Genomic DNA, 27,298 nt, shown 5'->3' with positions numbered 1-27,298 from the left:
GATCCTCCTGCTGAAGTCACCCAAGCACTTACAAGGCCTGACCCGCCGCCCAAGCACGGCGGCGCTGCCCTTCCCGGGGTCCTCGGTGCACGCCCACCGCTGACCACCTGGGAGCACCGGCGCGCACGGCCCCCCGCGCACGGCCCGCGAGCGAACCCTGACGGCTGCGGCTGCGGCTGCCGCTGCGGCTGCGAGGGCCCGGCTCCGCCCGCCAAGCGCCGCGATCCCGACCCGCGCGCCCTCCGCCGCCCGGGTCGCCCACGCCTCCAGCCCTCCCCGCTCGGGCCTTCGCGCCGGCCCGCCCCGCCGCCCCGCCGCCGCCGCCGCCCTCGGAGGCTTGTCCCTCGCCGCCCGCCGTAGCCCGGCGCCGGCCGCTCGCCGTTTCCAAGATGGCCGCGGCGCGAGCGGCTCCTGCGGCGGGCTAGAGGCGGAGGCGGAGCCGAGTCCCTCCCGCACGCCGGGGCTCCGGTCGCTCGCGCCAGGCTGCAGCTGACGGCTCGCCGTGGCCATGCGGGGCTCCGCGCACGGATGAGAGAAGCCGCCGCCGCCGCCGCGCTGGTCCCCCCGCCCGCCTTCGCCGTCACCCGCGCCGCCGCCATGGAGGAGCCGCCGCCGCCGCCGCCGCCGCCGCCGGAACCCGAGCCCGAGCCGGAGCGCTGCCGGGCGGCGAGGTGAGTGGGGCCGCCGCGGCGGGCCGGGCGCCGGAGGCGGGGCGCGTCCTGGCCCGAGCTCGGCCGGAGGCCTGACGGGGGCGTGGGGGCCTCCGCTTCCCGCCAGGTGGTGCGGGAGCATCCAGGCTCCCGGGCCGGAGGGGCGGGTGCAGCCCTGGACGGAGGGCACGGCGGCCGGGTCCGCCCGGGGTCCCCTGCCCGGGCGCCACGGGTTCCCCGCAGCGCCCAGCCCGCGGACCCTCCCTGCGGCGGCTCTGCGGGCCCCGAACGCGGCGGGGCGGGAGCGTAGCGGGGCGTCCCCGGTCCTGCGGGAGCTGGGACCCCCTCCCCCGCCGCGGCTTCCGAACAGGCGCCGCGCTGTAATTGCGCTCCTGGTTATCGAGCGAGAACGCTACCTCCCCTGTGCCCCTGTGTTAGTGCAGAAGTGGACGCTCTTGAAGCAGATAAGCACTGGCTGTTTCCCCTTGGTTCTCCAGCCGCTCCCCCCCCTCCCCGAGTGTCTGCTGTCTCTCCTTTGAGAAACTGCACTTCGGCTCTGCAATCAGGCAGGTTGGTTTCTCTTTCTGAGCGCCCTTTACCGGCCTTCAGTAGTAGCATTGTGCAGTTGGTTGCTCACACGTGCACCGCAAGTAAAGGATTGATTTGTCTAAAACTTTGCTCCCGCAGGAAGCTCGAAGATGGAACTTTGGTACCCAAAGCATTTGTTGCGTTTTGTTCCCTAGAGACTTTATTCATTTTTATGTCTTTTTTTTTTTGATTGGGAGATGAAACTCACCATCAGTAAGAATTTCCCTCTTTTTTATGCGTATGTTTGTGTGTTCAAATGCCCTCTTACCCCCTATCCTTTGCATCCTAGTGTAAACTTGCAAACTGCTGCCCCCTGTCCCCTATAATGAAAATACTTCCACATCTCTTGCATCTACTGTCTTGTAGTTCCAGGAATACGACAGTTAAGTGTCTTCTTTCTTTTTCCTGCTTGAAGAAAGTTTAAACAAAGTCTGTAGTTGTAGTTAGAACGGAATGCAGCAATCACATTCGTGTTTGGTATGACCTAGTCTCACCTCAAAGAGATTTGTTTGGTGTTTATGAGCTCTGAAGAATGTCATTCTTCAGGTCCCTTAATTCGGAGGTACTCTTGGAAACTTTTAAGGAACAGCCTCTCTAAATACTGGTACATGGTGTAATGAGAATTCATTTTGTTCTTTTTGAATACATCGAACATTTTTAGAACTTTTGTCAGAAAGCTTCTATGAATTTGTTAGTAGATTCATTCTTTGAGCATTTTGACTCCTTAAGTTTTTCTTTAAGAATAATAATAGCAAGCACTTAGTAAATACTTACAATGTACCCTATCCTTTGCTTTTATTAACTCATTTAATCTTTTTGAAAGTTTTTTTATTATAGTTGACTTAGAGTGTTCTGCTAATTACTGCTGTAAGTTAATTTAATCTTGACCAATAAACTTATGAGGTAGATTCTGTTTCTACCTCTTTTTCAGAGGAGGAAACCGAGGCACAACATTAAGTGTTTTGTTCAAGGTTTCACAGCTAGTGGTGAACCCAGGTGTAGCTGCACTTTCTGTGCCCTTCACTGCCATGAAGAAGAGGTGTGATTTCATTATACAGGCGGGCAGATCAGAAGTTATAATTCTGTACACCTATACTCTGGGGAAAAAAAAAATGGATGTGAACATTCCTAGGTAAAAGTCAAAAGAACAGGGAGAAGTGAAAACATGCTATAAAAATGACTGTTTCTCCAATGATCAAAAGAAACCCGGAGTTTTCAGCCAGGCTTCTGTCTTTGGTTGAATAGAAATAGGTCAGGAGAATGGGCTTCATCCAACTTGGAGTGAACAGCAGTGTACCGGAACAAGAAGATCTTAGAAATATTTTTCTTAGCAACATTGCCGTTAATTTTACAAGAGCTAATCTGTAAAACCTTACTTGACAAAGCTGTTATTTCTCTTTCATATGTCCTCATTGTCACCACCACCTCTTCAATACACAGAGCTGACCTCTGACCAACTTACTGTAGATCATTAGTAAGAGATGCTTCGGGGGTTCTGCGCTTGCTTATTTGAATTTCTTTTGTTTTCAACCATTTTATTTTATTCTTTAACTATTTTGAAGAAGCTCAACATGCAAGTTCAAAATATGCTAGATGCTCCATTGTGACACATGGAGATCAATGTGACTTGTGCTACTAGGTTAACTGGTTTGGGGACAGACCAAACTAAAGCCCTGTGTGCTGTCTTTGTGGGTATCCTTCATGCCAGTGTGTCATTGATTAGGAAAGCTGGTCTCCTGCTTAGGTCTCCTGTAGAAAGCAGGCCTGCACACGCCAGCCAGTGTACCACGGTGGCAGGTGCCAGCCAGCACATCTGCTCAGCGCCTGCTGACGTGAGAGTTATGCAATAACTGGGGACACAAAACAGGCTGAGAAGTGATAGCACGCTTACAGTTTTACTGCCTGTCGTCAGTCGAGGATACTTCTTGTCCTTATTTTTGATAAATAATTCATGATAAGGATAGCAGTTGTTATTGTTAGAGATTAAACTTAGAAAGAGACATTGCTTATAATACATTTTTCAAGCTTCTGGGTCAGTTGTAGGAGGATCCTGAGATCATAAGGAGAGCTACTAAAACTAATTTGGAACAATTCATTTTTGCGATTTCTTGAATTGGCACTTTGAAAACCACAGATCTTGGGTAATAAGGCTGACAAGAGACTGCTCCTATCTCTTGTAACCTTTCCTTTAAAATGTGTATGTTAAAAATAGTTTCCTTTGTTCTCATTTATTGACTTTGTACATGTTATAGGAGCTTAGGAATAACTTTTTTTAAGCAATAACTTTATTTTGTATAGTGTGGTGGTTATAAGTTCATTTGAAAAACATGAATCTCACTGTTACCACCAAAATTCTTGACTGTCCTCTCACTCCGAGGTGGCTCCATCTCTCTCTACTTGACTGTCTCCTTGGAGCCCTCTTGTTTCAGTCTTGACTTGGGATGGCACCTGTTTATTCTCACTAGTGAAATCCACCTGTGGGGCATCTGCAGGCTCTGCTGGCAGCACAGGTGATGGCGTGGCGTGAGACCCTTACAGGGTAGTTGCCACTGGCCCGGGTGGCTCTAGGCAGAGAAGCAGTGGCCATAGAGCAGCCACAAAGGGCTCCAGTGATGGCAGAAGCTCCTTCATGTTCTAAAGAAGAACTTTGTGGTTCCTTTAATTGTCATATTGTTGGAAGTTGCTTCTGCTTCCTTCGTGTGTGTTCTCTCGGTGGTGTCTTGTAAATCTCGTTCTGAGTGCTACTGAAATAGGGGATATAAAGTCTTGATTGCTTACTGGATACATTTGCTTTAATAACTTCCTGTTACTTAATAATTCCTCATTCCTCAGTGATTATTTTTTTACTCACTGCAGTCTGTTGTTTTAGCCTTCTCATCTGACCTGCCAGCTTGTATTCTTTTTAAAGAGACTTTGATGCTGCCAGTCAGTAGGCCATTGGAAATAATTTCCTTAAAAAAAGGAGATGGGAGTTCCCGCCGTGGCACTGGGGTTAACGAATCTGACTAGGAACTATGAGGTTGCGGGTTTGATCCCTGGCCTCGCTCAGTGGGCTAAGGATGCGGCGTTGCCGTGAGCTGTGGTGTAGGTTGCAGATGTGGCTCGGATCCCGTGTTGCTGTGGCTGTGGTGTAGGCTGGTGGCTACAGCTCCAATTGGACCCCTAGCCTGGGAGTCTCCATGTGCCGCAAGAGCAGCCCTAGAAAAGGCAAAAAGACAAAAAAAAAAAAAAAAAAAAAAAAAGACAAGAAAAGAAAGGAGGAGATGGTAGAAAAGGAGTTTGGCCAGTGCCTGCTGCGGGTCTCTATAAGCTGGCATTCCCCGGGCAGGATAAGGTAGGCACGGTCCAGGTACTGTGCCTCCGCTCCTGCTGGGCTTTGTCGCTACCCAGTGGGTCAGTGTAGGAAGCCAAGGTATAATTAAGAGATTGGGAGATCCTGTGGTGGCTCAGTGGTTAATGAACCTGATCAGCATCCCATGAGGATGCAGGTTTGATCCCTGGCCTCATTTAATGGGTTAAGGATCAGCTGTGGTGTAGGTCGAAGATTCGGCTCGGATCCTGTGTTGCAGTGGCTGTGGTGTAGGCCAGCAGCTGCAGCTCCTGTTCAGCCCCTAGCCTGGGAACTTCCATATGCCCGAGGGTACAGCCTTTGGAAGACAAAGGACCAAAAAAAAAAAGAGTGGGAGAGAGAGATCCCTTGGTAGGCGTGAGGTCAGTAAGGGAGATGCGCGGAATGAGCTTAGTGGCGGATGTTAACGGGGCGGCTGGGCCCGCTCCCCCATCAGGAGGACCCCCTGCTTCCAGGAGGAGAGGAGGGTGACAGGGCCTCACTCACAGGTTTTCATCTCCCTGGCTTCACACAGGCTGCCTTTTTTTTGTTTGTTTTTCTTGTAACTAACTTCCCTCAGTTGGTTGGGTTATAGTGTGGTTTTAATCTTCGTTCTTACTTTAATTAGCTTATGACAAACCTTGCTTTTCCTGCTTTATCCTTGTCCTTAGGGACTTTGGTTAAAAAACCCTCAGTGGCAGACTTTTCTAAAGGTAATCAGTCTCAGAGGATCACCTGTCTCCACCCTCCTCATAATCCACTCCCCTGACACCGCCCCCCCACAAAGAATCCTTTGACGCAGTTTCTGAAAAAGGTGTGGCCAAGATGTTAGTGGTTGGTGCTTTTATAAGATCCTTTTTGACTCTTGTGAGTATTGTGTTCAAAAAAGATCATGATGGCATGTGGTTTTTCTGGATTTAAGTCATAAAATTAAAAAGAATTCAGACCCACACGAGAATTCTGTGCCACTATTAAAAACCATGTTTTTGGGTTTTTTGTTTGTTTGTTTGTTCTTTTTTGCTTTTTAGGGCTGCACCCGAGCCATGGAAGTTCTCAGGCTCGGGATTGAATTCGAGCTATAGCTGCCGGCCTATACCACAACCACAGCAACAGGGAGTCCGAGGCATGTCTGCGACCTACACCACAGCTCAGGGCAATGCCGGATCCTTCATCTACTCAGTGAGGCCAGGGATTGAACCTGCAACCTCATGGTTACTATTTGGATTTGTTTCTACTGCGCCGAAACGGGAACTCCAAAAAAACCATGTTTTTAAGGAATATTCAGTGACATGGGAAAATGCTCATAAGCCCTTCTAAATAAGTCCTCATATAATTGGGACCTGACTATTTTTGAAGAGATTCTCAAGTACTTCTGATGTACACATACCTTCCACTGTGTTCAGTGAAAAAAAGCAGATGATAAAACAGCCAAAATTTGGACCGGCTGCTCAGCTTGCATGTGTTTGTTTCTCCACCTGCTCTGACTGTGCTGCCTCCGTCTTCCCTCCCCCCGTGGCTGCATGGCACGGATTGGGGCTGCCCTGTTCTTGCACCCTCCTGGCTGTAGCCATGGACATGAGGCGGGCCAGGCCCTGGAGCTCTTGCGAGGAGTGTTCACCTTGGAGCTGGGGTGCAGAAGAGCCCTGTGCAGTAACTGAAGTGTGTCCTGTGGCGTCCTGAGCCTGGAACTGGCCCCCTGAAGCTGTCTGTGGTCGCCGTCTCATTGAGAAATTGTTTGGTTTCAGACAGGGACGTGGACCCCCAGAGAAGAGCAGATGCCCGAAGAGGTCTTTGTCCCTTTTCCTTTTATGCTACATTCCTCCCACTTTTCTCTTGGTTCAGTAGGTGAATTCGTAAGTACTTTATTTTTCCCTAAACTATTAAGGATTCAAGTTGGGCTTCGCAAAGTCCTTATACTTTATGTTTTCACTACGGTTTCGTTAAAACAAGAAGTTGTGTATGTGTCTAGAAAAAAGATTGAAAGGCTACGTGCTGGTTTTTTCCTACAGTGGTTTTTAACGAACGTTACATGATTTTATTTTACAGTCAGTGCTAGAGAGCCCAAAATCCTGTACATGTGTAATTTTAAGTCTCTTTACTTTGAATTGTCACTACATTGATGAGTTTGTATGTTATATTGAGAGGACATTGCCAAATCTTAAGTTAACTTTTTAAAAGTTTATTTTTAGTGTATTTGAACGATCTGAGCTGAGCCTGTCGAGTTGGTTTTCTTTACCTACTTGGTTCATCCTGGGTAACGGCGCTTGTAGTCGAGGTACAACATCCGCAGTGAGAAAGGGCTTGCCCCGTGGCCGTCTTCATAGTCTTAGAATTACCGCTTAGGTCTGTAACCGTATTCACGAACGTTGGGTTCAGCTGCTTTCCTCTTTTTAGGAGGCGTGGTTGAAACTGCTGTATTTTAAAAGAAACATAGTTTCTCTGGGAAGTAGGTGTGGTAGGTTCATTCTTCTGTTTCCCGCAGACCTCGCACTCATGTAACGGATACAGGTTGCCTTTGGGTCTTTATTCTTAGGCAAAATGAAAACTTGTTTTTGACCTGTAAGAACATTCATTTGTCATGTTTTGCAGACATCAGTAGAAGTATTAGTCTCATGGATCATACGGCTGCCAAATGTTTATAGAGTAGCAGGGAACGCTGTTATGAATATATGAGGTATGCTGTCAAAAGCATTTCCTAAGTGGATTTCGTTTCAGCATAATTTCAGAAGAAATAAACCTTCTATGGAAAAAAGTGGATACTAAGCTTTAGAGTGGATCAGATGTGATGTTTTCAGTGGGGCTTTTTTTTTTTTTTTTGGCATGCAAGCAGGCTATTTGAGGATACTGCCAAACTGTAGAATGTTCTGAACAGGGCTTATTACTTATTAGAGAACAGTTAGTTTAGAGATGTAAAATTAATAGAAATTGTCAATCTTTTTAGTCTTTCAGTAGCAATATTTTGGGAGAAAATTTAATGCACATATTATTTTTATCGTACCATTATTATTATTATTATTTTTTTTGGTGGTCTTTTTTAAGGCCTCACCCGAGGCCTATAGAAGCTCCCAGGATAGGGGTCAAATCGGAGCTGCAGCTGCCGGCCTTCACCACAGCCACAGTAATGCCAGATCTGAGCTGCATCTGTGACCTACAGCTCACAGCGACGCCGGATCCTTAACCCACTGAGCGAGACCGGGATCGAACCCGTGGATACTAGTCAGATTCGTTTCCACTGAGCCATGACGGGAACTCCCATTAAAGTTTTTAAAGTCTTTTTATGTAAGAACATAAAAATGTAGGTATAACTTGGTTTTCTCACAAGATTTTTAGAGTGTTTTGAATGTTTAAATATTTAGTTCTCATTGGAATAAGGACTTAAGCACTTACTCGGGGGAGTCTTGCAGGTGGTGAATTGTTAGCATTCATCCAGCCCGGCTTTCTAACCGTTTGCCTCTGTAGACTTACAGGCGCTTAGCACTAGCAGGGGGCTTGGGGGTCCTCTGGGCCACGGCCTTAGAGAGTTAGAGGTGGGAAAACCGGGCCTTCCCAGGCTGCAGCTTCCCCGAGGTCACAGCCTGGGCCCCAGCTGCCAGGCTCTGGCTTCGCTTTGCTTCTGTGTCACGGTGCTCCGCCTCGTCGGGGCTACAGCTGAAGGTGCTCTCCAGCCCCCTCCCTGGCTGCCCACCGCAGCCTCGGCCCGCACAGCAGCTATGTGTGTTCTGGATTAATTCCACTTTATAGGATAGAGCAGTGGTGAAAGGTTTGTTTACAGGAGAAAAAAAAGAAAAATGCAAAACCCCCAACCCCTGAAATCTCCCCCAAACTCGTTGTACTTTTTTCCCATGCAGCTTTATTTCAAGTTCACCAAATAGAGGCAGGCCAGTGTTCGAACCCTTTTAGATCTCTCTCTCTCTCTTTTTTTTTTTTCCCCTGTGCTCAGTCTTTAGATCAGGCAGGTAGTGGGACTCTGGTGGTGGAGTTGACACTCTAGCTGCAATTATGACCTGCACTAGGAAATAGGCTTTGCACCAGTGCGTGGATATTGAATAACTGAAATAAAAAATTCATGAACGGCGTTCGACCGTGCAACGCATGATTTACTCTGACAACTCTTGTTCTGTTCTCTATTAAAAAATTGTTCATTGGAACCCATTAAATTGGTTTTATTCCCCATAAATGGATTGTGACCCTCACTTGGAAAAACATGGCGTTACCAAAATTCAAAGACGATGCTCTTGTGTCTTGTCCCTTGAGATTGAGTCAGGAGAACAATAGCAGTATCCTCTAAATGACCAGAAGGCATTCTGAATAAGTTGGCAGGGTTGGGATCCACATATTTCTTCCTTGAAAACAGCCTTATTTCCCAAAGGTAAGAATCAGAATGCATCTTACCCTTGTTTCAGGGTCGTTCTGGTTACTTATCCTTAACCACAGGAGTTGTAGATGTGAGTTCAAACCTTGGTATTAATTTCAGAGTAAAGTCAGGGTTGGAATACATGAGTTCTTTAGCTAATTTGTTCATTTTTCTCTAAAATGCCAATGTATTATTTATTTTTTCAATAGAGCAGTCCTCAAGAAAAGAAGAGGAAAAAAAAGGAACCCATCCCCTCGCCCCTGCCGTTTGTGTTGTGTGTGTGTGTGTGTGTGTGTGCACGCGTGCAGGTACAGGAGTTTTCACTGCAGTGAAGTGTATATATATATGTGTATATATATATATTTCTTATGTTTTTGTTTTATAATGATTTTTATTTTTTCCATTGTAGCTGGTTTACAGTGTTCTGTCAATTGGCTACTGTACAGCAAGGTGATGAAGTATCTTTTTTTTAAGAAAAGGATGACTTGGGTGTTATATTTTGCCCTCCTTTTTTTTTTTTTTTTTTTTTTTTGGTCTTTGTGTCTTTTTAGGGCTGCACATGTGGCGTGTGGAAGTTTCCAGGCTAGAGGTGGAAGCAGAGCTGCAGCCACCAGCCTATGCCACAGCCACAGCAATGCAGGATCTGAGCCACATCTGTGACCTACACCACAGCTCACAGCAATGCTGGATCCTTAACCCACTGAGCGAGGCCAGGGGTCGAACCCACATCCTCACAGATACCAGTCAGGCTTGTTACCGCTGAGCCACGACGGGAACTTCTTGCCCTCCTTCTACCCTGTTGATTCTTCCTCCTGCTTCAGGTTGTCTCTTAAGCATTGCCTACTTCAGGCTCAGCCTTCCCTTGACCTTGTACCTCTTCACTATGGGTTAGGTTAAGTCCTTCGGTTACAAGTCTTCTAGTCCCTGTGGGTTTCTACCCAGTTGCAGCAGGTCATCGTTTGTGGTCATGGTTGCGTGAATGTTTGGTGCTGTCTCTGACCTTGCACCTTAGACTACAGGAGGCAGGGACACGGTCGTTTGGCTCCCTTGAGGTCCCAGTTCCCAGCACAGTCTAAGGATGGGTAGGCTCCCAACAAATACTTGTTGGATGAAGGAGCCAGGAAAAAGGAAAGCACATAGGTTTTGGTACTGGACAGACAGTCTTTAAATCTCACCGTTTGATTACTAGCCTGTGATTTGGGGGAAGTTATTTAACCTCTCTCAGACTCAGTTTCCTCATTTGAAAAAACAGAAATGGGGTTTTCTTTGTGGCTTAGTAGGTTAAGGACCTGATGTTGTCTCTGTGAGGAAGTGGGTTCAATCCCTGACTTCGCTTAGTGGGTTAGGGATCTGGTGTTGCCGTGACTGTGATGTAGGCAGGCAGCTGCAGCTCTGATTCGACCCCTAGCCTTGGGACTTCTGTGTGCCATGGGTGTGGCCCTAAAAAGAAAAAGGAGAAAAAAAGAAAAACAAATAATAACAGCACCTACTTCCTAGCTTGTTACAGAGATTAAATGAGATAATCGTTGCTTATGGAAAGTGCTTAGTAATCATTAACTATCATTTTACATTTCTCATTTCTTTCTTTTACTTTTTTTGGTTTAAAGTGAAAGGGGGAATTCCATTGTAAATAATTTTCGTAAAAAACTATCAAGTATGCTTTGAGGCTAGATACATTTATAAATAGCTGCAATAATTTTTATTCACAAAAATTTTTTTAAAATGTCTATTGAAGTTATAGAAGGGAGAAAGCGGATTTGGGGACCTGGCTTTTTCACATTCCCTCTTTTGCTTCGATTGTGATCTGTTCCGCATCTTATTCCCAAAGGTGTTTGGAATTCTGGCCCAAGGGCTCAAATCACACGTCTAACACTGAAGAGCCCTGACTCCTCAGGCCCCCAGGCGGAGCTCAGTCTTTTGTCTCTGGCCCTTCTGTTTGCTGAACTTGACCTGTCTTCACAACTTAGATTAGTACCGTCTTCATTTTGTAAAATGTTGTACATTCTGTTTAAGGGTGATGGTTTCCAAATTGGTCTAGCTGCTGCTGTAGAACAGTGAATGAAATTTGGTCAGCACGACCAAATTAGGAAATTAGAAAATTTCTAAGTTAGAAACCTCTCTGATTATGAAAACAACACATGTCAGTTGTGGCACAAGTTGCAAAGTATAAAGAAGATAGCCAGTCATAATCCTTCCATTTAAAAGCTAGTTAACCAGTAACGTTTCGGTGTACCTCTTTCCGGGGCTTTACGTGTGTGTGTGTGTGTGTGTGTGTGTGTGTGTGTATGAGTGTGTGTGAGAGAGAGAGCGAGAGAGAGAGAAGTGTGTACGTGTAGCCCTCCACCTTTATCCTGAGAAGCTGCCGTATCGTGAGCACTTTCCTATGTTGTAAACACATTTAATGACAAGCAATATTCCTCTTCATGGGCATGTTGTAATTTAATTGTTCTTGAATTACTTTGTAACATACATACTTCTAATTATTATAATTAACGACTTGATAAAAATCTTTATGTAGATTTTCTGTATTTTAGACTGTTGCAGTTATAGGTCATGAAATTTTTAGTTTTAAGTCTCTTGAGACATATTGCCGCATTTCTTTCTAGAAAGATAATAAGTTGTTTTATTCACACCAGTGTGAAAGACAAAATGTTCTTGACAATTTCAGTTTAGCCTATTAAGTGATTATGAGTTATAAATAGCTTCAGAGAGAAGAGTTTTATTTTATCCAGAAAATGCAACATTAGTACGGCAACAGTATTCCAAACAAAACCCACATTGTCTTTTATCAGTTCATTCAGCTCTATAAAAGTCTCACCTCCACTTGATGTTCAGTCAGCAGTCTCATGAATCCGTTTCTTGACTAGAGTTCTGTAAATCCTGCTCTGTCCACTGGTGTGATCTGAGTTGTTTAAACACTCCATCAGAAGCCTGAACCAGGAAGTACCTGCGAGAGGCCTTTTCCACGGGCCCTGAGATGGCTCTTCTTTGTTGAAGACAGGACCCATGGCCTGGAGCTGATGCCAAGTGCTTGCAAGGAAGCAGTCAAGTAAAAACCTATTTCTGGTGATGGAAAATGTACAGTGTCTGTGATTAATTTATTGCTGGTAATTTTCAAAAGTGAAAGGTCCAGTAAAGACTAGTTCTGAGTTATTAGTTATTAAGGTGGAGTTTCCACTGTGGCACAGCGGGTTAAGAATCCTACTGCAGCGACTTGGGTTGCTGCTGAGGCGTACGTTCGGTCCCTGACCTGGCACAGTGCGGAATCTGCATCACTACAGCTGCTGCATAGGTTGCCGCTGTGGCTCTTGGCTCAGACTTAGTCCCTGGCCTGGGAACTTCCCTTGCCATAGGTGCAGCCATCAAAAAAAGAAAAAAGAAAGAAAAAGAAAAAGGTGAAGGCAATTGATAAGAAAATTTGGTTATTTCTGTGACATGAAAAATGGGATAGCAGTCAATCCTAAAAATTTTTAGACAAAATATTTATAATGGTTAACCCCATTATCAAGAAAGAGTGGATATTATATCTAATTTGTGAAAATGGAAAACATACAATCTTTATAGAGGAAAAAAGAGCTTCAGGGATAATACATGATATTTTTGCTATGTACCAAGAATATACCAACCATATAATTAGAATATACTGAGAATATGTCAAGAATATCAAATAAAGAGGTGGTATGTAGACTGGGTCCTATTTTACGTGATGAGTAATGGTGAAATGCCGTAGATAAGTAATGTGAGGCTTCACCTGACGTCCTGGCCTAAAGCTCCTGGATGAAAGAAGTCGCAGCCAAATGAGCCTATAAAGTACATGCCTGAATTATGCTTTCTCCTGTCTGGCAAAGTAGCCCCAGCACGTTAATAAACACGTGTGTCATGGACAGTGAAGGTATTGTCAGTTCTCTCGAACTTCTCATACAGCACACGGTTTTTGGAATATTTATAACATCTTACCTACACGAATTTAACCTAGAGAAGGCTAAGCATTGCTTCTGATCTAATAGCTCATCAATAGTAACACATCAAATAAACCTAATTGTTTCCAGCACCTCTTCTTTTACAAGGTGAAAGAACACATCCTTTGTGATTTTCTGGGGGCCTCCCTGGGAAATCTCAAAGACAGTCGTAGCTGTGGAACATAATGATTTAGGATTTGATGGGGGGAAGGCAAAATAGCAAAAGTTGGCAGGAGATTCGAACACCTAAGATGGGATCCTGGATTACTAAGAAAGATGCTTGGCTGTGTATGTAACCCAAGTGACAAGGAGGATTTTTAGAAGTCAACACAGGGGGTAACGTGATGGCGAAGAACCGTCTGTAAATGGGGCCCGTTTGTGCTTCAAGGATGTAGCGGTCAAGGCCCTTGCAGCGTGGAAGATGTTCCTGGGTGGAGAAGGTCTCTGGGAGGAGGGAGAAGCGGGGAGCCACGGGGAAGGACACCTCGCACTGTGCCACCCTGGGCGGCTCGTAGGGCAGCCACGTCCTGAACATGAAGGGCAGGGGGACTGCTTAGTCCTTGCTCTCTTCCAGGGCCCCAGGGCTTGGGTGCAACTCTGCAGTTGTCCCGAGTGATGTGTGTGTGTGTAAGTGCCGAGCGCACTGCAGCCTTTACAAACGTTGAGTGTCTTCATTTACATCAAATGGTTTGAAGAAATTTATGTAATTGTAAGTATCTGGACATAATCTCATAGGCTCTGAAAATCTGTAAAGAAATTTTTCTTTTTTAAAAATTGCTTTAGTTCAAACACAGAACTACCATTTGATCCAGCAGTCCCACTCCTGGGCATCTACCCAGAGAAAGCCACGACTCGCAAAGACATATGCACTCCAATGTTCATTGCAGCACTGTTTACAATAGCCAAAACGTGGAAACACCCTAAATGTCCATCGACAGAGGAGTGGATCAAGAAGATGTGGTACATATACACAATGGAGTATTACTCAGCCATTAAAAAGAAGGAAATTCCAGCATTTTTGCAACATGGATGAACTTAGAAACTAACATGGTAAGTGAAGTCAGCCATACGATGAGACACCAACATCCAATGCTTTCACTGACATGTGGAATCTGAAAAAAGACGGAACTTCTTTGCAGAACAGATGCTGACTCACAGACATTGAAAAACTTATGGTTTCCAGAGGAGACAGTTTGGGGGGTGGGGGGATGTGCTTGGGTTGTGGGATGGAAATCCTGTGAAATCAGATTGTTATGATCATTATACAACTACAGATGTGATAAATTCATTTGAGTAATAAAAAAATTTAAAAAATTTTAAAAATTGCTTTAGTTCATGTTTATTTTGATGCTTTGCTCTCAAGTAGACTTCACTTCTAGCTGTCTTATGCTCATTTAACTTCTTGAAATTGAGCTTTTAAAGAGTACTGTTTCATCAGATACGTGCCATTGACTGTAAGATGTGCTATAATTTTAGGTATCACTGAGGAAAAGATACTGCAATTAAACAATGACACGGTGCTTTTTATGTCAGTTGGAGGAGGCAGTGCACATCAGAGATGTTAAAATGTGGGAAAAGGGTTTTAAAATCAGTGAGCTGTGGGAAGGCCTTGACTGTTGCTGGTTTTAAGTTTAATGTGATGTGTGTGGTGGTGAGTGGTCCTCCACGTAATCCTGGTACCTTCCTGAGGGGTACAAAGGAGGCGGGAGAGGCGAGACAGAAAGTGGGGTGTGGTGACTCTCATCACATAGTCTTGGCCTGGCAGGGGGCACCTCTGTCTGTAGCAGCTGCGTCCCGACTCCCATTGAGTGTTTGCTGATGTTTCTATTCCAGGAAGCTATTTGTAATCCTAATTAATTCACCCAGTCCTTTGTTGGACTTTTAGGGTGTTTCCCTTTCTTTTGCTATTACAAACAACATTGTGAGCATTCTTCTTAGGTCAGTCTTTACGTGTATCCACGATGTTTTATTAGAATAAAATTCTGGAAATATAATGGTGATATTAAAGAGTGTGCATATATATGTTTTAGCTTTAATCTGTTATTCTTTAAGTACAGACTTTTATATGTTGAATTACATGTATAATAGAGGTCGCTGTAAAGGCTTTTGACAGAATTTGATAATACAGAGATGAAAGAGAAAGCGAGGCCAGTTGACCAATTAGGTGGGACCTGGTAGGTTCCCTCAAGTTTTTTTATTTTTAATTTTTGTGTAATATTATTGTGTAATTGAACGCAGACATCTGTGTGTGTTCAGATGTGTACGTGAACTGTGGAACGTGATAACTTGTCCAAAAGCGGATGAACTTTGGTAAAGATCACTGATGCGAAGAAAGAGGACACGAGGGGCATCCTAGAGACGGTCCTACCCCCCCATCACCCTGACATGTAATGATACTTTACATCTTTCACGCAGCTCCATGTTCATGAGATCCACCAGTGGTGTTTTGGGCTTTAGTGGTTCTTTTATTCTTGTTGCTGTAAAATATTTCATTCTGTAAATGCACCTCCGTGTATTTTATTCACTTAGGGTTTTGTTTTTTCTTTTTCACCATTGTGGTCATTTTTAAGTGTTCAGCTCAGTAGTGTTTAAGTTCACCCATCCACACTGTTGAGTGGCAGGTCTCCAGACCTCTTCATCTTGCAAAACCGAGACTCTGTGCCCGTTAGGGAACCCCACCCTCTCTCCCTGACCCCCTGTAGCCTCCATCTGAACTACTTTCTAGTCCCTATGAATTTACCCATTAGAGGTCCCTCGTGTAAGTGGGATTGTACAGTGTTAGCCTCCTTATGACAGATGTCCTTCACTTAGCGTAATGCCCTCAACCCTCAGCCATGTCGTGGTGGCTGTCGTAATTTCCTTTTTAAGGTTGAATAATATTCCTCTGTGTGTATATGCCACATTTTGTTTATCCCTTCATCTGTCTGTGGACACCTGGGTCGGGTTCATCTTCTGGAGCATGTAAAGATCTTTCATTTATACTGCCAAGTGCTCATCAGAAAATCTGTGCCAGTTTTCTTAAGGAATGTGTGAGTTTATGCTTGTCATTACAATGATAATTTTTAACTCTTTGCCTGCGTTTTGATGACTTGTGAGGTTGAAAGCTGTCTTACGTCAATTAGTTACTTATATTTCTTTTTATTGTGTTTTAAAAACTGTTCCTATATCTTTCTTCTTCTCCTAACTGTGAGCTACTGAGGGTCATAACTGTCACTTTAGACGTTATCTTACCCCTGAATTGCCTAGTACGAGGTGTACCACATGAAATGTCTGTGATCTCTTTGGTAGTTGAATGCATACATTTCTGTGCAGCTGCATTGGATCCTCACAAGACTGTATCCTTAAAATATTTTTTGGTTCATTAGACCTGTTCTAACAATATTTCTTAAAGCAGTTGCATAGTGAATAGTTTCAAGTAGCATGTAACATTTGATTAGAAATTGTCTCTATTTTACCCCTTAAAAAACTTTTAGATTAGTTTAAAACTGTGTATTTTTCTTTTTTTCCTCAAACAGGCAGCCTTTAAAAATTCACTTTAGGAGTTCCCTGGTGGCTTAGCAGGTTAAGAATCTGGTGTTGTCATTGCTGTGGCTTGGGTTGCAGCTCTGACACAGGTTCGATCCCTGATCCAGGAACTTCCTCATGCCATGGGGTGCAGCCAAACAAATGAACAAAATTCACTTTAAATAAAAGCCCTTTTCAGCCACTGCATTTCCTTAGCCCGTCTAAGGTAACTGTGATCACCTGCTCCTTGTTGTCTTTTAAGTCGAGCAGATAAACGTGACATTATTATTAACCCTGGGGTTAAATCTCACTTATGTGATTAGTGATACATTACACTTGTATATTAAACCTGTTAATACTCAAAGAGGAACAGTTTCGTTATTTGGAGAGTTTGTGAAAGAACTTAGCCCTGTTACCTGTAGGTGTCTGATAGAAAGCATTTTAAGCAACCTTGAGATCTCCGGGCTGGAACTTTGGACTTGGAGTTCACTGAAGACTCTGAGGTTGCCCTTCAGTGTGCCTTTAGTTGTGCCTTTTGTGCCCCTTAGTGCCAGGGTGTTGGGGGCGGATGATCCTTGGAGCCTTAAGGATCTCACAGGGCGAGAACTCGTGCTGTCTGGTGCTTTGCTCGGACCCTGCGTTGGTGAGTCATTGCAGAAGTGCTGCTGGGGGAGAGTGGACGGATGGAGGGGACCCCGGGAGAGGTATGAGTGCGGCGACCGGAGTTAGAGATGCAGAGAAGGCAGCAAACCTGCGTCCGCGCCGCCCTCCTGTAGCTGAGCTCTCTCCCTGTTCTGGTCAGCTCAGAAAAGGGGGGCTTAGGAAGACCTTCCAAGCAGGACGCTTTGCAGGAACGTTTCTCCGGCAGTGTCATCAGATGGACTCCTTTTGAGAGGTTCCCAAACAGGTGCCGAAGTCACCAGCCTGCAGTGACTGGATGAAATGGCAGTGGCGATGTTTTTCTATAAAGTTAAACGGACCTTCCAGGGTTAAATTGTTGGGTGTTTGGGGATGGTGCGGGCAGTAGGTTTTACGTGTTTTCAGCATCTGTACTTGGCAAAGTGAGATGGAGGCAGCCCGGTGTTGGCTGCCTCTCATTCCTCCTCCCCATCACACATGCAGTTTTGGAGAGCATGTCTTGAAGCAAAATAAACTAATTTAGAAGCCGTTTGCTTACACTCACGTATCTGAAGAAGTAGGAAGTCAGAAGTAAATTGGGGGAAAAAACTTCTGGAAACATCACACCTTTGCCATGAAGTTTCGACCCCAGAACTGAGCTTATACTTTGTAAAAGAAGCCTTGCAGTTTTCCTGGGCTCCGCTCTGGGAATAACCAGGTGTGACCGACAGAAAACCGAGGGGGTGTGTGAGGATCGAGGTGGGGTCACCGCACAGGCAGGGCGTGGAATTTAAACCTCAGCCCCGACTGTGCCGACCGCGGGTCAGCAGCGGCTCACGGCCTCGTCCCATCACACCCGCAGCCCCTGCTCCATTTACTGATTTCCACGGAGGACTCAGGCGTGTGCCGAGTGCCTCCCACGGGTCAGGCGGTGTAGGCCAAGCCCACGGGGCTCCAGGGGTGGGTAGACTAGATACGGGCTCTGCTTAGGTCCAGGGATCTTTCGAGTCGGAGATCTCCCCACCCTCAGAATGAGCTAGAATGAGGGAGGCCCTGCATTTCAGCTGAAGTCATTTTGTGAGGAGCCCTTCCTGTGTGTCCTTACCCAGCTTTGCCACTCGGTGGTAGCTAAATTTGAGACTCCTTGAAGCTTGGGGTCCAGGAACACGGACCTGCTGAAGCCCCTGCCTCTGAGAATATGGAGTTTCCATCCACACGGAGCATCTTTCTAGTTCCTGAACAGGGCAGCTTCTCTCTGGGCTTCTTGCCTTTGAGTAGGTGGGCCCCTGGTGAGCAGCTGCACTTGCTCTCTGCTCCGCACGCGTTTCAGTGGCAGTTATCTTCGGAATGTTCGCCTACTCCCCTAGGCGCAGACTCCTTTCATTATATAGAAGGATAATTTAACCGTGCCCTGTCTTCAAGGAGTCTGTAATCTCGTTAAGGACAAGAGATAAAGTGAATTCACGGTCTGGGCCAGACTGAGTGCCATCATTCAAGGAGGATAACACGTTTTACGGCACGATTACAGTGAACTTGTGAAATAGATGTACATTTTTTAGGTGAGGAAAGTGAGTCAGTGAGAGCTCTGTTCAGAATACGTGGAGTCAGGACTCACTCCTTCCTTACGCGTCAGAGTCTGTGGTCCTCTAGTTCATGTGCCATCTCCTTAGGCAGAAGGTGAGAGGATGTGGTGGATGAGTTAATAATAGCTTCTTACAGCAGTGAGATATCGCAAGAATGAGTGATTGCTAAGTACATTATACAGGGGTGGGGAAGCGGTCTCTTTAGGCCGAGGTGGGCGTGATTTACTGAGCATATTGTGAGTGTTTGCCATGTTCGTAAAAATAGTCAAACATCATTTAAAAATGGCTCTATGAGAGTTCTCTTGTGGTACAGCAACGGGTTAAGGATCCAGCATTGTCACGGCAGTGGCTTGGGTTGCTGCTGTGCCATGGGTTCAATCCCTGGCCCAGGAACTTCCACATGCTGTGGGTGTGGTTAAAAAAAAGACACAAAACCAAATGAAAATGGCTCTATCATATTCCATTTTATGTTTATACCCTAAACTATTTACGTTATTACCAGTTTCTTCCTGTTCCACGTAGCACTGCAGGGAACCTGCTGGTAGTCAACTCTGTCTGCTCTTTGCAGTCATTTCCAGAACGTAGAATCTGACAGGAGTTTGACAGTGGGAATAACGTGTACACACTGCTGTATAAAATAGATAATTATCAGGAACCTATTGTATAGGATAGGAAAATACTTGGTAGTGTATGCATAACTGATTCACTGTGTTGTACACTTGGAACTAATACAACATTGTAAGTCAGCTATACTCCAATAAAATTTTTAAAAATTAAAATAAAAGGAGTTTGACACATTTAAGAATTTTGTTAAACATTTTCTTCTGGAAAGATCATACAATTGTATAGGCCGCAAATAGTGCTTACTTTACTAGCTTTCAAGCTTTGAGTTTTATGAAAAGCGTTTGCTAATTTAATAGCCCGGAAAGGGCTATCTTGTTTTCATTTTAAGCATCTGGTTACTAGCATAGGTGGAGCTATTTTCATGTTTTATTGCTACTTAAATTATTTTATGAATTATCGTTTTGTAGTCTTTGCTTATTTTCTTGTAGGTATCGTAGGGTTTTTCTTGCCCGTTTTAATGAGTCTTTTATATATTAAGGACAATTTTTTTTATATATTGAAGTTTTAAATGTTTACATGGTTGATTCTTTTAAATTTTCTTCCATTTCTTTAGAGCATGTCTAACACATGTAATTTTACATGTCCAACATGTCCCACACATGTACTTTTAACAGAAAATGATTTCAGAGCTGTTTTCTGGAAAAATACCGTAAATACCTTTTTCTATGATATTTTATGGGACAATACCATAGCTTACGTATACTCTAGGCTATCAAAGAGCTATAATACGGGTTTTATGTATTTTTACATCGCTGTAAACCTTGTTCTAGTAGCCATGCTCATGGAAGACACTGAAACAAGTGTCAGGTTCCTGTGCTCGGCGCTCAGTTGCTGCCTGCACATAACAAGGATTTGGAGGCGCAGCCGGAGAAGCGCCATGGCGGTGCTGGGGTAGAGCCAATGGGCTTCATCGCACAAGGATGGAGGCAGGCCTTCTCTCCCCGCCGGAGCAGGCAGCTCAGGACAGGAGCTGTTCTGGGTTGAGGGGGATTTGCCCTCGAACCTTCAGTTGCCCCCAGCGAGAACCCCTCCTGCCGATTGCCTCGGAGGTCACAATCCAGAGTCACTTAGCAGTGTACAGCAAGTCGTTCTTGTGTGTGTACCTGCGGCTCATGCAGGTTCCCAGGTTAGGGGTCGAACCGGCAATGCAGCTGCCAGCCTACACCACAACTCACAGCAACGCCAGATCCCCAACCCACTGGGCCAGGCCAGGGTTCAAGCCCGAGTTCTCACCAATCCCCGTCGGGTTCGTTAACCGCTGAGCCATGAAGGGAGCTCGTACAGCAGGTTGTATTTATGCCCTCAGAGAGAGCTGGCTGCCCTGGGTGGGCACTGGCCCCCGCTGCAGCTGGGTCTCTCCTTATATTCCTGCGTCTCGGGCCTGTTGGGGACCCTGTTCTCTTGCACCATGCCCACTGATTTCCCGTCCCAGCCCCCCGAGCCTTGCGTTGTTTTGCTCTCTGTATGAGGGGCGCTTTGGGACCCTCTGATTGGTTCCGGGCAAGGGAAGAAGGTTCTAGGGAGATGCTCCCAGGAGCCGCGGCCGGTCCCTGCGTGTGTCCTCATGGTCCGATCGAAGGCCTCCTCCTGGTTTTTGGTCATCGATAAATAGCCTGTTTTGAATCACCTGGGTCCCAGTCCCTGTCCTTTCCTGTCCTGACGGGAGTATCTGCTGGTGGAGTGAGTAAGAGTTAATGTAATTAACACTGACAGGATCTAGTAGTTTCACCGGTTCTCGGCACCTCTTCCTTTGTATTCTCCGTATGGTCTCATTTTTTGAGAATTAGTGAATTAATACAAGACAAAGGTGTGTCCTTTCTCTTAGGCTCCTCATGCAAGACCTCTGCTCCTCTTTGCTTCCCTGGGTGAGAGCTCCCCTCTTAGGTACCTCACCTCTGGCAGAGCTCCTCTCTTGGAGACGCTGAGTGAGAGTTGATGTAGAAATTGTCACAAGATCCCTGTTTCTCCTTGTTTTAGTAGAAATCGGATCGCCTTTCTTTTGAGTCCTCCTCATTTGCTGGTGCTTTCTGAAATTAATTTTTGAGAATTTGAATAGTAAGTGATTAAAATGAGTTAATTTTGTTACGAAGAGATTAGTAACATACAGCTTCCCAGGTTTGTTACTGTTGACAATTTCTTTAAGACATTAACAAGGGAGATAGCGCTTTTTTTGTATTATGTCACTTAAAGCTTGTACTGATTTTAAAGTGTATATATTTGCCGGAGTTCCTCTTGTTTGCACAGCAGGTTACAAACCTGGCTGCTATTCATGAGGATTCAGGCTCGATCCCAGGCCTGATCAAGGATCCAGCGTTGCTGTGAGCTATGATGTAGGTCGCAGACTCAGCTTGGATCCGGCATTCCTGTGGCTGTGGTGTAGGCCAGCAGCTGCAGCTCCAGTTTGATCCCTAGCTTGGGAACTTCCATATGCTGCAGGTGTGGCCCTAAAAAGCAAAAAAAAAAAAAAAAACAAAAAAAAAACAAAAGAAAGAAAAGTACATATATTTGAATTCTTAAGCATTCCATGTCTAGGCTCTCAGAAAGTACTCTAATGAAATTGTAATTTACATAGAGAATAACAGAAGTATAAGAGGCCTGTACTTATGTTTTTGAAATAGCTTTCTGCAAACCAGGAGGTCCCTGTTTCATGTCTGAGGTGTTGTCCCCCCCCCCAAAAAAAAGGGAAGAAAAAAAGAAGTAAAATAACCTCATTGGCATATAATTCATATACCATACAATTCGCCCATTTAAAGTGGCCAGATCCGTTGTTTCAGTGCAGTCCTCACCAGGTCAGTGTTAAAACATTTTTATCACCTCAGAAGGAAACCCTGTACCCTTTAGCTATTGCCCCCTCCCAATCCCCATCCTTCCTAGTCCTAAAGCATCAGTAATCTACTTTCTGTCTCTGTATGTTTGTCTATTCCGAACATGTTATATAAATGGAATCATATACTATGTGGCCTTTCATCACTGACGGACTTCATTTAGCTTGATGTTTGCAAGTTTCATCCGTGTTGTACTGTGTATCAGTCCTTCGTTCCTTTATTTGGCTGAATAATGTTCCATTAAATGCATAGGTGACGTTTTGCTTGTCCGTTCCTCCCTTGGTACACGTTATGAGCAATGCTGCTATAAACATCCAAGTGTTTATACAAGTGTTTGTGTGGACATGCGTTTTCATTTTCCTCACGTGCATACCTCAGACCCTAATTGCCGGATCGTAGGTTTCCCACCATGGCTGCACCGTCTGACGTTCCCACCAGCAGTGTCTGAGAGTCCTGATTTCTTCTCATCCTGCCATGCTTGTTATTTTCGGACTTTTTGATTATAACCATCCTAATGGGTATGAAGTGCTGTCTCATGGTTCTGGGAGGTCGTGGGGTGAGCATCTTTTCAGGCCCTTTTGACCGTTTGTAATCGTCTCTGGTGAAGTGTCTATTTCAAATCCTTCCTCCATTTTTAATTGGGTTATTGTCTTTTTAGTGTTGAATTATGTTCAGGTATTTAAAGGAGAACGTGAACATTGAAGAAAAAGAAAAGATATAAAAAAAGCCCCAGATAGAACTTCTGAAGATGAAAAATACAATGTCTGAAATGACAAATATACCAGCTGAGATGATCAACAGAGTAGACACTGTAGGAAAAAATTTTGGACTAGTGAACAGAGCAAGAGAATCTATGCAGAATGTAGTACAGTCGTAGACCAGGGCAAATACCCAGAGCACCCGTGCATCAGTGACAAGGGGGAATACCAAGCACACAGCATATTTGTCCCTGAAGTTGCTGAAAGAAGAAAAGCAAGGAGGGAAGCTGAAACTCATAGTTTGAGAAATAATGGCTGTAAGTGTCTCACACTTGATGAATTCATAGATTTAAACAATTCAGTGAGCCCCAAGAAAGATAAACACAAAACTATCACAGAAAAATCACCACTTACATCTCTTGTTTTCCCGTTGTTTCTGCCCTGGTATGTCAGTCTTAGAAATAACTTTATTCTTGTGATGTTTTTCTTCGGCTTTCACATCTCTAGTATTGCATTATATGAAATACTCTCTTTTTCTCTCATTCACCAAAACCATTGTGTTCCATGTTTGCTTAAAATTTTTTTTCCCAAAGGCCTTTGCTTTTATTGTATTAAGTTGTAGCCTTGATTATGACCCATTTAAGGATTTTTCTAATTACTCCTAAGTTACCTGTGTTATGAGGTTAAATATTAATTTTTCTTTCTTTTTTTTTTTTTTTTTTGCCACTCCTGTGGCATGTGGAAGTTCTTGGGTCAGGAATTGAACCTTAGCCACAGGAGTGACAACACTAAATCTTCCACTGCTAGGCCACTAGGGAACTCCAGTGTTAATTTATTTTAATTAACCGCTTTTACAGGGAGCATGGAGGACAGTGTCATTCTAAACATAAAACAACAGAGGATCACAAAAGATGGAAAATTGCGGTCTTATTTGGTTAACTTCTTGACATTTATGTGACGTCAAAGTCAGTTTTGTGCAAAGCAAGTGTATGTGGTCGGGAGGGGGTTGTTCTTGCCTAGTGTGGAAGCCTCCTTGTGGCCCGGGTAGGAATTAGTTCTGCACCTGCACCTTCGTCCTTGGAGGGTCTGTCTAGCCTACAGCAGGCCGAGGGACTTTGAAGGGAGGCCTCCAAAATGCGTGGTAGGCATTGTTAGGTCAGTGTCTTCACCCTTTGGGGTCATGGAGTACATTTGAGAACCTGGTAAAACTATGGACTCGTGACTAAAAATGCACATGGTTAAAATTTTCATTCAGCTGCAGGGGACTTATAGTCCCTATGATTGAGATATAAAGTAATAGAGTTTTGATACTTTATTTTGTTGCATTTCCTATATTTTGTACATGTTGCATTTAATTATATACTGTGAGGTATTTATTTTCTGACACTGTAAGTGGTGTTTATATTTGGAATACACAGGACTTCAGGCCCCGCGTTTCCAGTAAATTTCCAGTAAATTTAGCCTATGTATTCAGCCACAGTTACCAATTATGTTCAGTGAAGAAAACTATAAAAATAGGAGCTTTATTTCCTAATTTTTTTAAAGATCTATTAAAATCCTCCCTATTTACGTAGTTTTTAATTAGAAGAAAACTTTATTTTTCATGAGACAGCTTTTGTGTGTGTGTCTTTAATCACATCTTTGATAGCGAGTAGTGTTTTATTTCTTAGATGTTGACTCGTCGTTTAGGGGGATTTCATAATTCCTAAAGGCTTTGTTCGTCTCAGTGAACGGTTCTTTCTTTTTTCTCTCTCTTGGCTCCTGCCAGGTGAATTGGTCTTGCTCGTTGGAATAGTACATACAGAATAGCTGTTTAGGTTGACTTTGAGTGAATAGGTGAGGGAGTTCCCACTGTGGCTCAGCGGTAGTGAACACGACTAGTATCCATGAGGATGCGGGTTTGATCCCTGGCCCTCCTCAGTGGGCCAGCGTTGCTGTGAGCTGCGATGTAGGTCGTAGGCACGGCTTGGATTCCCGGACCCTGGGGTGCTCTGGCTGTGGCAGAGGCCTGCAACTGTAGCTCCAGTTCGAGACCTCGCCTGGGAACTTCCATATACTGCAGGTGCGGCTCTAAAAAGAAAAAATAGAAAAAGATTGAATGATTGAGAAGCCTTGTGTGTGAAAACGTCGACGTAGTGTTAGGAGGCTGTGTTTATCTGTGGGCCCGTCTGCCGGGGTGAGGCGCGGGAAGGACCTGGAATCGCTCATGCCCCCCCGCCCCCCCCCGCGGGGCAGCCCCGGCGCCCGGTTAGGATGAGGGACCAGGCTAATCCGAGGGCCTTTCCCCTCCCTCTTCGGGTCGGTGCCTTCCCGAGCTGTCCAGGGGCCCTTGAAGCCGCCTTTGGAGATGCCTTCCTCCTCACCCCCGGCTCCTCTTAGACCCGCTGCTGGTGTGCTGTGTGCCCTGCTCCGCGGCGCTGGGCAGAGCTGCGCCGCGCCCAGTTCTGGCTGCCCGTGTGCGCTGAATAGCTGGTTCTGTCCGTGGAGTGAAGGTTCCGGAGGGCCAGAGTGGCGATCCCTTGTTCAGTGGTGTTTGCTCACCTCCTGGCCCGGCGCCCTCCGGTGGGGCTGCTGGTGAATGAGTGACGGTGGTGGTGATGTTGCGAAGGAGCTGCTGGGGGCGTTGACACACACGCGCGCACGTGCACGCGCGCGCACGTGGAAACGTGAATGTGTGCTTTCAACTGTAATCACTCGCCCAGAGAGCTAAGAAACAACCAGAAATGAATAACGTACATTCACAAGCTTTATATTGTTCATCCCCCATCTTAATGTGAAATCCCTTTCTCAGGCCGCGTTAATTGGTGTTGATTCTAAGTAGCTGGTCTCTGATGCAAAGGCTTGTTTTTCTGTCCCACCAGGAGTTCGTTTTACCCTCTTTTTTACTCATAAACGTGCACAGGTTTCCATGACGTGGAAGCAGCAGCCTGATCCACGGGGCCCCTGGGAGAGGAAGGGGGCCTCGGTGCTGGGGGAAGGCAGGGAGGGTCCTTCTCACGCTTGCTGTGAGAGCGAGGTAGCTGCCTGCAGGAGAGCCGAGTGGAGGTGCACCTTTAGTTTGATAGGCAGAAATAAACAGGCCAAGCCAAATTCTCGCCTTTTTTTTCTCATTTAAATTGTGGCTCTGCTTTGTCTGCCCAGGCTCGCCTTGAGACTCATTGAGGAGACAGAGTGGCTGAAAGGGTTCAGCAAGGTTGGGAGCCTGAGAACTGGCCAGAGGGCTCTGTCCTGAACTGTCCCCAGGCTTTTTCTCCAGCCGAGAGGGGCCTCATTCTGCAGGGGAAGTAATGCCCTGCTCCTGCCAGGGTGGGCATCCAGTGACCTGGGAGTGAGACCGGCACGCGGCTCGGAGAGTCCTGGGACTGGAGCAGAGCTGCAGTTCTGCCCAGAAACTCTTCAGTGAGCAGACAAGCTGCCTTTGCAACTGTTGTTCTTATTCTGCAACATTAGGATTGTGATGGTGTTTGCAGGGCTCTTGGGGAGAGTAGCTGGCACAGCGTTTGTGGGGTCCTAATCGAGTGCCGGGTATGCGAGAGGTATTTGGTTGTGAGGTCTGATGATTCTCATACTCAACAGGAATGGGCCTCTGGGCAAAGTGTCCATTCCTCAAATGGTGCCATGAAACTCTTGTCAAGGATTAAATGAGATTATGCGGGCTATTTATTTAGGGGATAGTACCCGGCAGATGGTTGGTATTCAGTATGTTAGGTAGCAGTTACCTTGCTAAAATGAAAATTGTTTATTACTGTGTAACAAATTGTATAGCTTGTGTAAATTAAAAGTAGAAATCTGATGCATAGTCCAGTTTTGGAAGTCACTGTTTTAAATGGCACTTCCTCACCTACCAATTAAAAAAATTTTTTTTACCACCGCAGTCACTGGTTATATTGATTCCGAATGGCTTACTTTTATAATTAATGTTATTTTTCATTTAGTCCTGGCTCTGAGTCTTTTATACCTATACACGAACAGCCGATTTCTTCAGCATTGTCGTGAAACTGTTCCATATAATGTCCTTAAATTAATTTTTAAATTTTTAATTTTAGAATAGTTTAGATTTAGAGACAGTTGCAGAGAGTGCAGAGAATTTCCACGCATCCCGTGCCCAGTTTCTCCGGTTGTCAGGTCGTGGACATTTGTCACAATTAATGAGCCAGTGGCACGGTGTTATTTGCTAAACTCTGTTCTGATTTCATTCTTTCTGTCTGCTACTCCTTTCCTGCCCAGATCCCATCCAGGACACCACCTTGTATTTAGTTACCGTGTCTCCTTCGCCATCTCTCGGCTGTGTCATTTCTCACACTGTGATTGTGATGCGACTTGAACCGTTGCGAGGAGTCGGGTCTTTACACTGTTCCTTGGACTGAGTTTGGTGTTTTTAACCCCGGTTTGATGGGCGTTCTGGGTTTGGGGAGGAGGGCCACAGAGGGGAGGTGCTATTCTCACCCCGTCGGAGCACCTGCTCTCGTCATGACTTAGGCCCCATGCTGTTAAGCTTGAGCACTTGGCTGCAGAAAATATGTGGCTTTTTTCCTGCACGGATTTGTTTATTCTTCTATTTACATAG

General features: G+C 45.3%; 1 protein-coding gene across 1 annotated transcript in view; it reads left to right on the top strand.

Annotated features, from left to right (window-relative positions):
* The first annotated feature begins 363 nt into the window (after positions 1–363).
* MAP3K4 (mitogen-activated protein kinase kinase kinase 4) overlaps positions 364–27,298 on the top strand; it is a 105,048-nt gene continuing 78,113 nt past the window's right edge. Inside the window, exon 1 of the mRNA XM_021086224.2 lies at positions 364–671. Within this exon, the coding sequence (XP_020941883.2) occupies positions 529–671 (143 nt within the window). The 5' untranslated portion in view covers positions 364–528. The remainder of the gene's footprint in view (positions 672–27,298) is intronic.

The sequence above is a fragment of the Sus scrofa genome, chromosome 1 (assembly GCF_054392235.1).
Source record: "Sus scrofa isolate SSC_HxYL_T2T_F1_AM1 chromosome 1, Sscrofa_HxYL_maternal_Yorkshire_Landrace_v2.0, whole genome shotgun sequence".
NCBI classification, from domain to species: Eukaryota; Metazoa; Chordata; class Mammalia; order Artiodactyla; family Suidae; genus Sus; species Sus scrofa.
This window is presented reverse-complemented; position numbering and strand designations above follow the sequence as displayed.